The following is a 16,783-nucleotide window of genomic DNA, read 5'->3' as shown; positions in this document are numbered from 1 at the left end:
TCAGGTTTGGTTCATGAACTTCAAATGACTTCTACAATTTATGTTGTTTTTTAAATGCCACTCAATGGTTGGCGTAACAGATTAGAGAAAGGGACGAATTGAAGATGTTACTCAGTGCCTACTGTCAAAATGAGGTACGTAGGAATGGATACCTCTACTTGGCTCTGGGAGAACTGGCTGTAGAATTAGCAATCATGTTTGGCCTTGGGAAAGACTCTACCAAGGAAGTTGCTACCGATTACAATTCTACCCAGTAATGTACAACAGAAACATCGGCACGACTCATCCATAGATGTACCGACTCTGTGTAAAATGGTTGCCCCATATCCCTTTTAAATCTTCCTCTTCTTACTTTAAACCTATACTATCTAGTTTTTCATTCCCCAACCCTGTGCATTCACCTTATTGAAACGTTAAAGATTAAAAATTAGCTTTATTTGTCACATGTCAATTGAAACATGCAGTGAAATGTGTCATTTGCATCAAATCGAATCGGAGAATTGTGGTCGCAGACCACAAGTGTCGCCATGCTTCCGGCGCCAACATAGCATGCCCACAGCTCACTGACTCTAACCCGTACACCTTTGGACTGTGGGAGGAAACCGGAGCACCCGGAGGAAACCCATGCGGTCATGGGGAGAACGTACAAACTTCTGACAGACAGCAGCGGGAATTGAACCCCAATCAGTGATTGCTGGTACTATTAAACGATTGCGCTAACTGCTGCTCTATTGCGCCACCCCTCGTCTATACCTCTCAAGATTCTATATACTGTCTTTGTAATGCCATCTCCTCAGTCTCTCAAATCCTATCGTCAGTGCCCCAACTGATGAAAGGTAGCATAGAGTTCAGAGTAAATTTTATTATCAAAGTACATATATGTCAGCATATACAATCCTGGGATACATTTTCCAGTGAGAGTCATTGTCATTCATATGCCCTTTGGCCCGTCTTGTCTATTATGACTGTCCCAGCTGCTAATCGTATCTGCCAGCGCATGGCCCTTACACTCCCAAACACCTATTTATGTACTTATCTAGATTTATGTTAAACATTGCTAATGTGCCCACCTTAACCACAATTTCTGGAAACTCATTCCAAATATGTACCATCCTTTGCATCATGAAGCTTCCCTCGATGTCCTTTATAAATCTCTTACCTTTGATCTTCAACTTATGTCCTTGTGTTCTTAGCACCCCACTCCCTGGGAAAGATGACTGCATGTTTTCACCCTGTCTGCACCCTTCGTGAAATTACATACTTATATTACAGGGGTTCTCAACCTTTTTTAAGCCAAGGACCCCTACCATGAACTGAACAGTCAATGGACCCCCAGATTGGGAATATCCTGCTCTATTAGGTCACCCCTCAGTCTCCTACGTTCCAGGAAATAAAGTCCTGGACTACACAACCTCTGCTTGTAACTTAGATACCCAAGCCTAGATGACATCCTGGTAAATCTTTTCCGCGATCTTCCTGGTCTAATAGCATATTTCTCAGTGTACCAACGCCTTCTTCACTATCTGGTCTAGCTGTACACCAAAAGTGCTTAGCGCAATTGTTTTACAGCCACCAGGGAATGCTGATGGGTGGTATCTACTGCCAGTATCGTTCAGTTTGCCAACCATCCAGTCCACCAACTCTTTATATTAATAGTTACGGGAATCTTGGCTCCGGACTGCCTGGTGTGCTTATAATGCAAGTCAGAGAAAGATAAATTCTTGTTAAATATAGGAGTGAAAGGTTATTGGGTGAGACAGAATTTCAGCATTGGGGTTACAATCAGGTCAACATGATGCTATTGAATAGTGGAGAACTTGAAAGAGTTTGTGTTCTCCTAAGTCACATGTTCATGGGAAGAGTTAGAATGACGTATTGTTAGGAAGAGGAGAGTGGTTTTAAAATATTGGTGTTTGTTTTATTTTTCAAGTGTACTGCGATGGGTTCGTGACTTGAGTATATGGCACCTTTACCATTTCAGCATTAAATGGATTGTCAACGTGCAAACCAAGTCTCCGAGTAAGAGTGACTGACTTGGAGTCATGAGGAGAAGGAAAGTGTCCAAGGGACAAGGCCTGGATTTGCAGCAAACAGTGCAGATCATGTGTTTCCCACTTCCTTACAACCCGCACTTGATTACAGAGGAGGTACAGCACAGAAACAGGCCATTTGGCCCATCTCCTCCACGATGCTTATGCTCAGCCCAAGCCTCCTCATGCTCTCTTCATCTTGCGCCAGTCTTACCTTCTTCCTTCTCCCAAATGCACTGATTCAGCTTCTCATTACATGTTTTTCTGTTGTTTGCATCAATTATTCCTGTGGGAACGAGTTTCAATATTTTTACCACGCTCTGGGGAAGGAAGAATTCCGAGTGGATTTATTATGGACGTATTCTTCTGACTCCTGATGAAGTCAGCATGAATTTCGGAAGTGGAGTACAATGTGCAGATGTTGAGTTGTGTCTTTACCAGCCCAAGGATGAATTTTGCCGTGGAATTTTTCCCCTATAAATGGAACACCATTGAAAGATGTTTTGGTGCATCTGGGCAGTTGATGGAAACATTAACTGGGAGAGAGACTAATGCTTGGGTAACAAGTGGATGTTCCCTTCTCCCTACCCACCTCTCAATTTCATTTTTAATTACCCTTCCCACCTTCACTCCCTTCCCTATTCCCTATCCTCCTTTTCCCTCTCTACTGTTCCCAACCACTCACCAATATTCCCTTCCTTACTCTTTGCCATCTCCCACTGCCCTCCCCTCTCCTCTCCTACTCCACTCCTGCCATTCCTTTGCCCTCTCCTATTGCCTTACCCAACCCTCCTCTCCATTCTCAACCCTCCCTCCTCTGCCTCTTCCCCTTACCTGTACCCCTCTCTTTTCACCGAAACCCTCCTCTCCGCAGTGTTCTCACCGGCCTTCCTCCACCCCCCGGTGCAGGAATAGCAGGAGGAAGATCTGATAAAGGGGTATGTTTGAGAGTGGAAGAGAATTGGGCTGAGTTTTGCCCCAGTTGGACAGAGAGAGAGAGAGAGAGAGGTAGATTAATGGGCACCTTTATGAAGTCATAGAGGAGAACAGGTTTATTATCATTGAGAGATGCTGTGAAATTTTGTTGCTTTGTGGCAAGAGTACAGTGCAAGGCATTAAAATGATAAATAAAATAGAGGAATAGTGAGGTTTTGTCCATGGACCATTCAGAAATCCGATGGCAGAGGGGAAGAAGCCGCTCCTGAGACAGTGTGTGTGGGTCTTACCTCCTCCCTGATTGCAGTAATGGGAAGAGGACACAACCCGTTTGGTGAGGGTCCTTAATGATCGATGCCACCTGCTTGGGACACCACTCTTTGAAGAAGTCCTCGATGAGAAGAGAATCAGAATCAGGTTTAATATCACCGGCATACATTGTGAAATTTATTGCCTTTGTGGCAACAGTAGGATGTAATATATAATAATAGAGAAAACACTGTGAATTACCGTAAAAAAAATATAATAGTTACATTAAATAAGTTGTGCAAAAAATACAAAATAAAAAAGTAGTGAGGTAGTGTTTATGGGTTCAATGTCCATTCAGAAATCAAATGGCAGAGGGGAAGAAGCTGTTCCTGAATCGTTGAGTGTGTGTCTTCAGGCTTCTGTACCTCCTCCCTGATAGTAACAGTGAGAACAAGACATGATCTGGGTGATGGGGGTCATAATGATCGATGCCACCTTTTTTGAGGCAACTCTCCTTGAAGATGTCCTGGATACTACGGAGGCTAGTGCCCATGATGGAGCTGACTAATTTTACAACTCTCTCCAACTTCAATCCTGTGCAGTAGTTCCCCCCCTGCCCATACCAGACGATGATGCAGCCAACCAGAATGCTCTTCGCGGTACATATGTAGAAACTTGCGAGTGTTTTTGGTGACAAACAAACTCCTAATGAAATGTAGCCGCTGTTGTGCCTTCTTTGTAGCTGCATTGATACGTTGGATCCTGGATAGATCCTCGGACAATGTTGATGGCCAGGAACTTGAAATTGCTCACTCTTTCCACCTGATCCCTCTATGGTTTGTGTTCCTTTGTCTTATCCTCGCTGAAGTCTACAATCAGCTCTTTGGTCTTAATGCCGTTGAGTGCAAGGCTATTGCTGTGACACCACTCCACTAGCTGGAAAATCAGAGCGAGTATAAAGGAGACTGATCATTCCTCCAGAGAGAGGCAGAGAGTGCGGGGGTTTGAGTATATGTGGACCGCTAACGTATTCTTTCTTTTCTTACTCACAGAGCAACGATGCCTTGGGGAACACATGGAACTGGTTGTATTTCATCCCGCTCATCATCATTGGTTCCTTTTTCATGCTGAACCTTGTACTTGGTGTCCTGTCGGGGTAAGTGCTTTGTGCCTGTTTTGCACTCTCTTTCGGCCAGCAGACTCCAATGTCAAGTTCCTCCTTAAGGCTGATTTATACTTCTGCATCAAATGGACGCCGTAACCTACGCAAGTGGCCTACGCGCGTTGTGAGCATTTATACTTGTGCGTTGGTGTGTCTGCATCGCTCTGCAATTCGGGCACATCGTGCATGCGCGCACACCTGCCCGTGCAAGGCTTCATGGTCACGGTAGTCTTTCTCGGCGTAAACAAGTTTAAAGCGAGCATCTTTTCTCGTAAAAGTGAAATGCGTCCTCCATAATTTTGAAGGTCTGTAAAGCTTTATGGAAAGCATTGCAGCCAGAGTTCCTTCCCTGCCCTTCAGTCGCCCAATGGGAAGCTATTGCAGCGTAGGAGGAAATGCGATGCTACCGAACGGACCAATCACAGTTGTTGAGGTCTGCGTTGCCGCAACGCCTAGTTACGTTTTGGGAGAGGTGCGCATCAGGCTACGGCGTAGGGATCCACGTAGGGTTCATGACTACGCTGTACCTACGGTGTCGATTTGACGCACAAGTATAAATCAGCCTTTAGGATGGGGCAACTAACGGAAGTAATTTTTCCCATTCCTTGCAGTTTCAGACCTGGGTGATTCGGTTGGATTAGTGAATCGTGGCTTCCTCAGATATTTTGAGGAATAGCCCTCCCTACCCCGTGATCTACAGCACCAGCCCAGCTCTCCCATTGCCACCTTTGATCTGCTTCCCTTTAACTCTTTGATCCCTTTGTAACAGAGAACAAAAAACAGGCATTTCAACGATCAGCTTTATTCACCGTACACATTGACATGTATTAGGAATCTTCTGCGACGTGTTGATGTGATATGGCATAAAAACAACAATTATAAAGAATAAAGAATTATATAAAAATAAAGTTTGGGGTTAAAGTACAGATATGGGATAAGATGTGCATAAATACGCATGTACCCTGTATTTGCAATGTAAACATTATAGACGTTTTTACAGTGAATTGCAATTACAGGAGTAATAGAGATGGGGGGGGGGGTTCTATAGCATCTTTGAGGCATCCCAAAGCAACTCACATACAGCACTATGCAGGAGTCTTAAGCACACACACACACACACACACACACACACACACACACACACACACGCACGCGTAGGGTGCCTAAGACTTTTGCACAGTACCATATTTGTCAACATGGAGCGAAAAGCAAGTCTGTAAATCTGACAGGAGCAAACGATGCTGGTATTGGTGAGAGTGGGGTGCCTCGGTGAGGCGTGAGAGGGGAGTGTGGAACAGGTGGCAGAGAAGGAATGCCAGGGCCACGGGTTGGCACAGGTGCAGACACACCCAGCCCCTGAGATACCGGGCAAGATCATTTGATTCTAAATAATTGGTTTATTGATCATTACAGATGGTCTCTCTGGAGCTTCCCGCTCCTTCCCCTCTCCCTTCCCCTTTTCCCAACCATGGTTCCCCTCTCCCTGCCCCCTTCCCACTCTCAGTCCAGAATAGAGACCCATATCAGAACCACGTTTATCATCACTCACATAGATCATGAAATTTGTTCTTTTGTTGCTGCAGTACAGTACAATACATAAAATTACTACAGTACTGTACAGAAGTCTTAGGCACCCTCACTATATAACTGTGCAATACTGTAGATTGAAGCATTACTACAGTACAGTGCCATTGAAAGGCAGCTAATTACTACACAGCAAGCGGCAATGTGATACTGACCAGATTATCTATTTTGTGATATTGGTTGGGTGATAAGTTTTGGGGCGAGGCAACTTGAGAGAAGCCCTCTGCTCTTCAGAGATGGATAGGAGGTTCTTTCACAGCCACCGGAGGGAGAGAGAGAGAGAGAGAGAGAGCGCGGGGAAGCAATCGTCCTCTCTGTCAGTGCTGTACTTCCTCAGTACTTCACTGTAGCCTCATCCTAGGTCCTTCTACTCAAAGTTCAGATGTGGGATTTGAACTCACAACGTTCTGAATTGGAGGTAAAAGTGCACCCTGCTGACCACTCTGATCTTCTTGAGGACCAATTTTGTCCCTTGCTATTCTTTTGCTCTTAATTACCTGTAGAAGCCCTTACAGTTGTCCTTCACCTTGTCTGCTAGATCAACCTCATGCCTTTTTTTAGCCCTCTTGATTCCTTCTTAAGTGTCTTCCTGCTTTTCTTATACTCCTCAAGCACCTTATTTGTTCCTGCCTGTCTATACCTGTTATGCACCTCCTTTTTCTTAACCAGAGCCTCAATATCCCTCAAAAACCAAAATTCCATAAATCTGTTATCCTTTCCTTTTATTGTGGCAGGAACATACAAACTCTGTACTCTCAAAATTTTACTTTTGAAATCCTCTAATTTACCTTCGCCAGAAAACAACCTACCCCAATCCACACTTGCTATCAAAATTGGCCTTTTTCCAATTTAGAATCTCAACCTGTGGACCAGACCTATCCTTTTCCACAATTACCTTGAAAATAATGACATGATCACCTACGCAAAGTGTTCCCCTACACAAACTTCTGTCACCTTCCCTGTCTCATTCCCTAATGGGAGATCCAGTACCACACTCCCTCTAGTTGGGACCTCTATGTATAGATGAAGGAAACTTCCCTGAACACATTTGACAAACTCTTTCCTATCCAGCCCTTTTACAGTATAGGAGTCCCAGTCAAAATGTGGAAAGTTAAAATCACCTATTATCACAACCTTGTGTTTTTTTTTAACAGTCTCCAATCTCACTACAAATTTGTTCCTCTAAATGCTGTGGACTGCTGGGTGGTCTATAATATAATCCCATTCACGTGGTCATACCTCTCTTATTCCTCAGTTCAACCCATTAAGCCTTACTAGACGAGTTCTCCAGTCTGTCCTGATTGAACACTGCCATGACATTTTCCCTTGCTAGTAATGCCACCCCTCCACTTTCAATCTCTCCTGATCTATCACGTCCAACCCGATGGAACTCCAGAACATTGAGCTGCCAGTCTTGCTCCTGCTGCAGCCAAGTCTGACTAATGGTTACAATGTCATAATTCCATGTGCTGATCCATGCCCTGAGCTCATCCACCTTTTCTACTAGTATTGAAAGGAGTATTTCAATACCACCTGCATTAAAATATACACAGTCTAGGTTGTTAGTCCAACCATGCTGAGCCTTTTGATTCCTGACTTTGTCTGAGGTCGTAACAACGTCTATCCCCATACCGTCTCCTCTATCTGTTCTGGCATTCTGGTTCCCAACCCCTGCAACTCTAGTTTAAACCCGCCCATGGAGCACTGGCAAACCTTTCCACTGGGATATTGGTTCCCCTCCAGTTCAAGCGCACACCTTCCCTTCTATACAGGTCCCACCTTGCCTGGAAAAGAGCCAAATGATCTGAAAGTCCTCCTCTTATACCAGCTCCCTGCTTCTGACCTCACTAACACATAGCATGGGTAGCAGTCCTGAGAACAGTCCTGCGGGGGTCCTTTCCTTTAACTTAGCACCTAACTCCCTGAACTCACTTTGCAGGACCTCGTCACTTATCCTCACCAAGTCATTGGTACCAACATGGACCACAACCTCTGGCTGTTCACCCTCCCACTCAAGAATGCTGAACACTCAACCCAAGGCGCTCTGGACCCTGGCTATATACCATCTTGGAATCTCAGTCTCATCCACAGAATTCCCCTAACCAACAGATCTCCTGTTACTACAGCCCACTTCTTCTCCCCCTTCACTTCAGAGTCCTGTGCCTTTGATTTGGCATACCAGATCATGTCGCAGTCAGTCAGGATACTTTCAACAGTATGCTTGGAGAAGTTCATTAGAGTGTCTGGTGACAAGCCGAACCTCCTTAACCTCTTAAGAAAGCAGACACTGGTGTGTCTTCCTTGTGGTTGACCAGAGTTGAAATCAGCAATTTTTGGCCCCATTCCATCCTGTCATGGGGTCATAGAATTCAAGAGCACTAGCCTTTTGGCCCATCTAGTCCATGCTGAAGTATTATTCTCCCTATTCCCAATGACTTGCACCTGAATCATAGCACTCCACTCCACTCCCATCCATATACTGTGTCAGTCCAAATTTCTCAATGTGAAATTGAACCCACATCCACCATTTCTGCTGGAAGCTCATTCTACCCTCTCATCACTGTCTGAGTGAAGAAGTTCCCCCTCATGTTTCCCTTAAACATTTCATCTTTCACCTTTAACCCATGACTTTTAGTTCTAGTTTCACCCAATCTCAGTGGAAAAAGCCTGTTTATATTTACCCTATCTATACCCATCATAATTTTGCATACCTCTATCAAATCTCCCCTCATTCACCTATGCTCCAGTGAATAAAAGTCCTACCCTGTACAAACTTTCCCTATACCTCAGGTCCTCAAGCCCTGGCAACATGCTTGCAAACGTTCTCTGCACTCTTTCAATCTTACTGATATCTTTCCTTGGGTAGGTGACCAGAACTGTACCAGAATTTGGACAATACTCCAAATTGGGCCTAACCAATGTCTTATACAACTTCAACATAACGTCCCAACTCCTGTATTCAATACTTTGATTTATGAAGGCCAATGTGCGAAAAGCTCTCTTTATAAACCTGTCTACCTCTGACGCCACTTTTAAGAAAATATGAATGGTATTCCTGGATTCCTCTGTTCTGCCGCAGTGCCCTGTGTAAGTCCTACCCTGTTTTATCCTTCCTAAGTGTAACACCTCGCATTTGCCTCCATTAAACTCCATCTGCCATTTTCCAGCCCATTTTTCCAGCTGGCCCAGATCCCACTACAAACTCTGATAGTCTTCCTCATGGTCTACTGTACCTCCAATGTGGTCTCATTCACAAATATGCTTTTCCAATTTACCACATTTTAATTCAGTACAGGCAACCCAGGTTCAATTCCCACCTCTGCCTCTAAGGAGTTTGTATGTCCTGATCACCGCATGTGCTTTCTCCAGGTACTCTGGTTTCCTCGCACGTTCCAAAGATGTACCAGTTGGTTCGTTAATTGGCCATTATAAATTACCCCATGATTAGGCTCAAATTAAATCAGGACATTGTGGGCAGCGTAGCTCCCAGAAGGACCTATTCCGTGCTATGTCTCAATACATCGTTGATATACGTCCTTGTCAAATGTCCATTACCTCTGCTTTAATGGGAGCACCTTTGTTGCAGGGAGTTTGCCAAAGAGAGGGAGAGGGTGGAGAATAGAAGAGCGTTCCTGAAACTGAGACGGCAGCAGCAGATCGAGAGAGAGCTCAACGGCTACTTGGAGTGGATTTGTAAAGCAGGTAAGCATGGGATTCGAAGAACAGAAGCGCAATGAGCAGGGCTTTACCTTCTATCCTGGGAGTGTGCAGACAATGTGGGACTGGTGTGTGACCAGGTGAGTGTGTAGACAATGTGGGACTGGTGCGTGACCAGGTGAGTGTGCAGATCGTCTGGGACTGGTGTGTGACCAGGTGAGTGTGCAGATCGTCTGAGACTGGTGCGTGACCAGGTGAGTGTGCAGATCGTCTGGGACTGGTGTGTGACCAGCTGAGTGTGCAGACCGTCTGGGACTGGTGTGTGACCAGGTGAGTGTGCAGATTGTCTGGGACTGGTGTGTGACCAGGTGAGTGTGCAGATCGTCTGAGACTGGTGTGTGACCAGGTGAGTGTGCAGATCGTCTGGGACTGGTGTGTGACCAGGTGAGTGTGCAGATCGTCTGGGACTGGTGTGTGACTAGGTGAGTGTGCAGACAGTGTGGGACTGGTGTGTGACCAGGTGAGTGTGCAGATCGTCTGGGACTGGTGTGTGACCAGGTGAGTGTGCAGATCGTCTGGGACTGGTGTGTGACCAGGTGAGTGTGCAGACAGTGTGGGACTGGTGTGTGACCAGGTGAGTGTGCAGTGTAGGACTGGTGTGTGACCAGGTGAGTGTGCAGATCGTCTGGGGCTGGTGTGTGACCAGATGAGTGTGCAGACAGCGTGGGACTGGTGTGTGACCAGGTGAGTGTGCAGACAATGTGAGACTGGTGTGTGACCAGGTGAGTGTGCAGACCATCTGGGACTGGTGCATGACCAGGTGAGTGTGCAGACAGTGTAGGACTGGTGTGTGACCAGGTGAGTGTGCAGATCGTCTGGGACTGCTGTGTGACCAGGTGAGTGTGCAGATCGTCTGGGACTGGTGTGTGACCAGGTGAGTGTGCAGATCATCTGGGACTGCTGTGTGACCAGGTGAGTGTGTGGACAGTGTGGGACTGGTGCGTGACCAGGTGAGTGTGCAATTTCTGGGGCAATACACTTCATCATGTGGCGGCACGGTAGTGTAGTGGTTAGCACAACGCTTTACAGTACCAGCGACCCGGGTTCAATTCCTGCCGCTACCTGTAAGTTTATAGGTTCTCCCCGTGACTGCATAGGCTTCCTCCAGGTGCTCCGGTTTCCTCCTACGTTCCAAATTGGTACCGGTTGGAAGGTTAATCAGTCTTTGTAAACTGTCCCGTGATTAGGCTAGGGCTAGATTGAGGGGTTGCTGGGTGGTGCAGCTTGGACGGTTGGAAGGGCCCTTTCCACAATGCATGTCAATAAATAAATAAGAAAACGTGGCTGGAAAGGGGGAGGGTACAAGCTGGCAGGTGATAGGTGATGTGGGCTGCCTCAAAGACTATCGCCCGGTAGCACTCACATCGACAGTGATGAAATGCTTTGAGAGGTTGGTCATAACTAGACTGAACTCCTGCCTCAACAAGGGCCTGGACCCATTGCAATTTGCCTATCGCCACAATAGGTCAATGGCAGACACAATCTCAATGGCTCTTCACATGGCTTTAGACCACCTGGACGACACAAACACCTGCGTCAGGATGCTGTTCATTGACTATAGCTCAGCACTTAATACCATCATTCCCACAACCCTGATTGAGAAGTTGCTGAACCTGGGCCTCTGTACCTCCCTCTGCAATTGGATCCTCAACTTCCTAGCCAGAAGACCACAGTCTATGCAGATTGGTGATAACATCCCCTCCTCACTGACGATCAACACTGGCGCATCTCAGGGGTGTGTGCTTAGCCCACTGCTCTACTCTCTGTATACGCATGACTGTGTGGCTAGGCATAGCTCAAATACCATCTATAAATTTGCTGATGATACAAACATTGTTGGTAGAATCTCAGGTGGTGACGAGAGGGCGTACAGGAGTGAGATATGCCAACTAGTGGAGTGGTGTCGTAGCAACAGCCTGGGTCTCAACGTCAGTAAGACGAAAGAGCTGATTGTGGACTTCAGGAAGGGTAAGATGAAGGAACACGTACCAGTCCTCATAGAGGGATCAGAAGTGGAGAGAGTGAGCAGTTTCAAGTTCCTGGGTGTCTGGATCTCTGAGGATCTAACCTGGTCCCAACATATTGATGCAGTTATAAAGAAGGCAAGACAGTGGTTATACTTTATTAGGAGTTTGAAGAGATTTGGCATGTCAACAAATACACTCAAAAACTTCTATAGTTGTACCATGGAGGGCATTCTGACAGGCTGCATCACTGTCTGGGTATGGAGGGGCTACTACACAGGACTGAAAGAAGCTGCAGAAGGTTGTAAATGTAGTCAGCTCCATCTTGGGTACTAGCCTACAAAGTACCCAGGACATTTTTAGAGAGCGGTGTCTCAGAAAGGCAGCGTCCATCACTAAGGGCCTCCAGCACCCAGGGCATGCCCTTTTCTCACTGTTATCATCAAGTAGGAGGTACAGAAGCCTGAAGGCACACACTCAGCGATTCAGGAACAGCTTCTTCCCCTCTGCCATCTGATTCCTAAATGGACATTGAACTCTTGGACACTACCTCACTTTTTTTAATATACAGTATTTCTGTTTTTGCACATTTTTAAAAATCTATTCAATATAGGTAATTGATTTACTTGTTTATTTTTTATTATTATATCTATTATTATTTTTCTCTGCTAGATTATATATTGCATTGAACTGCTGCTGCTAAGTTAACAAATTTCACATCACATGCCGGTGATAATAAACCTGATTCTGATTCTGATAAGTGAGACCAGGTGAAGGGAAGGTGGGTGGGTGGATGGAGGGGGAGAAGTACAAGCTGGCAGGTGACAGGTGAGACCAGGTGAAGGGAAGGTGGGTGGATGGATGGAGGAGGGGGAGTACAAGCTGGCAGATGATAGGTGAGACCAGGTGAGGGGAAGGTGGGTGGGTGGATGGAGGAGGGGGAGTACAAGCTGGCAGGTGATAGGTGAGACCAGGTGAGGGGAAGGTGGGTGGGTGGATGGAGGAGGGGGAGTACAAGCTGGCAGGTGATAGGTGAGACCAGGTGAGGGGAAGGTGGGTGGGAGCGGAGGGGGAGTACAAGCTGGCAGGTGATAGGTGAGTCCAGGTGAGGGGAAGGTGGGTGGGTGGATGGAGGAGGGGGGAGTACAAGCTGGCAGGTGATAGGTGAGACCAGGTGAGGGGAAGGTGGGTGGGAGCGGAGGGGGCATACAAGCTGGCAGGTGATAGGTGAGACCAGGTGAGGGGAAGGTGGGTGGATGGAGGAGGGGGAGTACAAGTTGGCAGGTGATAGGTGAGACCAGGTGAGGGGATGGTGGGTGGGTGGGGGTAGGAGGGGGAGTACAAGTTGGCAGGTGACAGGTGAGACCAGGTGGGGGGGGGATGATTTAAGGAACTGGGAGGTGATACGTAGAAAAGGTAAAGGGCTGTAGAAGGAAGAATCTGAAGGAGAGACAGTGTTACATCCTCAATGTGGGCTAGCACTGAGGTGAATTAGCAGGCTTGCTGTTGGCAAGGCACCCTTGATATTTTGTTGTCATTTTACTGGGAATTTCACCCATAATGTATTCAGTAGGTGTCATAGATCCTACAGCTGCTTAATGCCAGTGAAGATACTGCCATTAACGTGAAATATACTCTCTAAAGGTATCAAATAACTCACAGCAATTCACCATGTCAAAACTCCCAGCAATCAAATTAATGTGAAGTGTTTTCTGAATGTGTAAAACTGTTTTATAGATATAATTTATGACAGGTCTCCTTCATCATATTCTCATTTTCTTCCTATTGTTTGACTGTTCATTCCATGCAGAGGAGGTTATCCTGGCAGAGGAGGAGACCGACATGGAAGAAAAGTCACCTTTTGATGGTAAGGTTTTCTTTTAAAAGAGAATGCAGTAATTCAGCCTTGGTCACAAACTGTAGAATGCACATTGTAATAAATTGTCCATTATATCGGAAATTAAAACCATTGAATGGGTACATAGATTAAATAGGGATCGAGAGATATGGGTCAAACATGGGCAGATGACACTCGGTAAGATGGGCATCTCGCTCAGCATAGACGAGTTGGGCTGAAGGGCCTACGTGCTTGCTGTAGTAACAGTGCAATCACTCTAGTCGGGTACGATGTTCTCCGAAGAGGTTTCTCCTTAATGAAGAATGCCTGTGCGTGACTTTCTTCAATGTGGGGAGGCTGATGCACAGGCAACCAACACCTTGTCCTTGACAGATCGGGGTCAGGGGTCAGGGGTCAGTGGAAAGGAATGGGGATCTGCCTTCACTGCCATTGTGATGTGTCATCGTTTTCGGCCGGCTCCACCAATAGTTGGGCCGCTCTCTGTCTGGAACCTCCCCCTGGGTGACCCTATCAGGATGACATTGCTGTCGGGATCTCAGGAACACACAAGGTGATGATCCTTGGAGAAGGGTCATGCTCTATGACGCCACTGCTCTAAATTCAGATCCACTGGGCAGACCAGCTGTCGGCCCTTGGACGTCTCCAACTCGGTTCGCCTCGCACCTGGGCCGACTGCGGAAGTCAGTGATGAGCTGGAACTTGGGTGCCATTCCAGCCGCCCTCCCATTCGCAGCTGAGCCCAGCAGCGAAGCGCTGGCAAGCTGAAGCGAGCGGTCGAAAGCACCTCCCGCTCTACCCCTCATCTCCACTCCAAGGAGGGCTGGTGTATGAAGGGACCATTCAGATTATTTGTATATCTGACCTTCATTGCTACTGGCTTACCTTCTCAACACGAGGAAGTCTGTAGGTGCTGGAAAACCAAAGCAACACACACAAGACCAGAAACCCCTATAAAGGACTGTGAGAACGGCTGAGAGAATCATAGGGGTCTCCCTACCGTCCATCGGGGACATTTATCAGGAACGCTGCGTATGCAGGGCCCTAAGTATTATCAAGAACTCACCCATCCGTCCAGCATCCTCTTTGACTTTCCACCATCAGGCAGGGGACTGCGATGCAGAAAGACAAGAACGGTTGGGATGGGAAACAACTTCTTCCCTCAGGCTTTTAGGTTTCTGAACCCCTTGCCGCATTGCTTTCAAAGTGTCATTGGATGATTTGTACAGAACGCTACAATATTTAATTTATGCACTTTACTTTGTTTATCTATGCATAATTTATTTGTAGATTTAATTCTTACTTTCCTAAGTTATTGTGTACTTCTGAGCTTTTCTCCCTGGTCCAGAGAAACGTCGTTTCGTTTGATGGTATACATGTATGACAATAAAGTAAACTTGACTTATATTTACAATTGGGTAAATCTATAGATAGTTTTTCAGCATTTCTATCAGGAAGATTTAAAAATAATTCAAAAGCTTTTCCAGCTGACTATCAGTCAGAGGGTTTCCAAACAGGGGCCTAAGAAATAAGGCCTGAGGCCTACTTGCTGTCCAGAGCATAGTCTAGCAGGTGAAGTATGTCGGGGGTGCAGGAGGTCAGCTTATTCAGGTTAATACACGGTAGAAAGGAGACGTCCAGGACATGGGCACCTGTGGGTGTTTGGGTTTGGGGAGCACAGCAGGTATGAGGTAGTCTGCTGTGGAAGTCGGGGCCCACTGTATGCAAATGGCGGAACTTAGCAGGCCAGGCAGCAACTATAGGAAAGAGTAAACAGTTGATGTTTTGGGCCGAGACCCTAAGCCCTGATGAAGTGTCTCGACCTCTTTTCCATTGATGCTGCCTGACCTGCTGAGTTCCTCCAGCATTTTGTGTGCGTTGCTAATTACAGTCTTGATGCTTGCTGTGTTGTGTGTTGTTCTGCTGAGTGTTGTGAGCATGCTCTGTTGGCGCTGGAATGTGGGGTGACACTCGCAGGCCGCCCCCGCCCCCCCCCCCCGCAACCCGCACATCCTTGCATGTGCTGGTTGTTAATGCATTTCATGCTATGTTTCTACATACACATGATAAATAAATCTGAGGTCGGAGATGGAGTGAGCGATTTGGAGAGGAGTCGATGCAGAGGGGTTTCGATGCCCGTCCACCTCACCCAGGTGCGAGGTTGGATCACTCCAAGTGCTAAGCCGATTTGGTGAGATTGAGATCAGGCAGCCCAGGCATATTGGGGTGCCAGGAGCCAGGGCCTAGAACATGCCACTACTCGATGCTTGGACAGTTTAAATGCTGGCAGTGATAGATTGGAAGCCCGGGTGTTGGTTACAGAGGCAAGGGCTGCGCTGATTTTGCTCACTCTCCTGCAAATGTTTATTCCTTTCTCCACGCTCTCCCGTCCTGACAAATAGTTTCGGCCCAAAACGTCAACTGTTTATTCATTTCCATAGATACTGCCCGACCTGCTGAGTTCCTCCAGCATTTTGTGTGTATTGCTATTTAATAATGTTTAGGAATTGTACGTTTCTGCCCTTCCACTGAGAAATTGCAGCTTATTTTTATGAGTTTCTTGAAATGGCGTTATTGAGAGCAATGGGCAGGAAGGAAACTGCTCAGGGGTTTAATCTGATCCAGGGTGTGGACTGCTTCCGACACATACCATCCACCTAAAGGTGCTGGTGTAAAACAGACAATATGGTCAGATGATAGGGTACACTGTTACTGTGATTGTATTCCGTGCAGCAGAGTGGGGTCAAACTCTGGCATATGAATACGATACTCAGACATTACTGCAGATTCAGAGTCAGGTTGATTATCGGTGATGTATGTCGTGAAATTGGGAGTTTCGTACAGTGCAATACATTAAAAAAAAATACTATAAACGGTTAAGGGTGAAAGGTGAAAAGTTTAAGGGTGTACTTGGGGGGAAATGTCTTCACACACAGGGTTGTGAGAGTGTGGAACGAGCTGCCAGCACAGGTGGTGGAGGCAAGCTCGATTTCAATGTTTAGGTGAAGTTTGGATAGGTACATGGATGGTGGGGGTATGGAGGACTATGGTCCCGGTGCAGGCTGCCAGGAACAGGCAAGTTAAATGGCTCAACACAGACAGGATGGGCCGAAGGGACAGTTTCTGTACCGTACCTTCCAATAACTGTATGATTCTATATATTACCTTAACAAATATACAAAAATAAGTAGTGATAAAAAGAGAGCAAAAATAATGAGGTGGTGTCCGTGGGTTCATTGTCCATTCAGATATCTGTTGGCAGAGTGGAAGAAGCTGTTCCTAGAAC

The 16,783-nt window shown here is 46.5% G+C and overlaps 1 protein-coding gene across 1 annotated transcript in view; it reads left to right on the top strand.

The window, feature by feature from the left end:
* Positions 1 to 16,783, top strand: part of LOC134339471 (voltage-dependent P/Q-type calcium channel subunit alpha-1A-like) — a 607,837-nt gene that overhangs the window by 366,968 nt on the left and 224,086 nt on the right. The window contains exons 8-10 of the mRNA XM_063036009.1: positions 4,268 to 4,371; positions 9,548 to 9,663; positions 13,453 to 13,509. Of these exons, the coding sequence (XP_062892079.1) occupies positions 4,268 to 4,371; positions 9,548 to 9,663; positions 13,453 to 13,509 (277 nt within the window). The remainder of the gene's footprint in view (positions 1 to 4,267; positions 4,372 to 9,547; positions 9,664 to 13,452; positions 13,510 to 16,783) is intronic.

This window comes from Mobula hypostoma, chromosome 29 (assembly GCF_963921235.1).
Source record: "Mobula hypostoma chromosome 29, sMobHyp1.1, whole genome shotgun sequence".
In the NCBI taxonomy this organism is placed as follows: domain Eukaryota; kingdom Metazoa; phylum Chordata; class Chondrichthyes; order Myliobatiformes; family Myliobatidae; genus Mobula; species Mobula hypostoma.
This window is presented reverse-complemented; position numbering and strand designations above follow the sequence as displayed.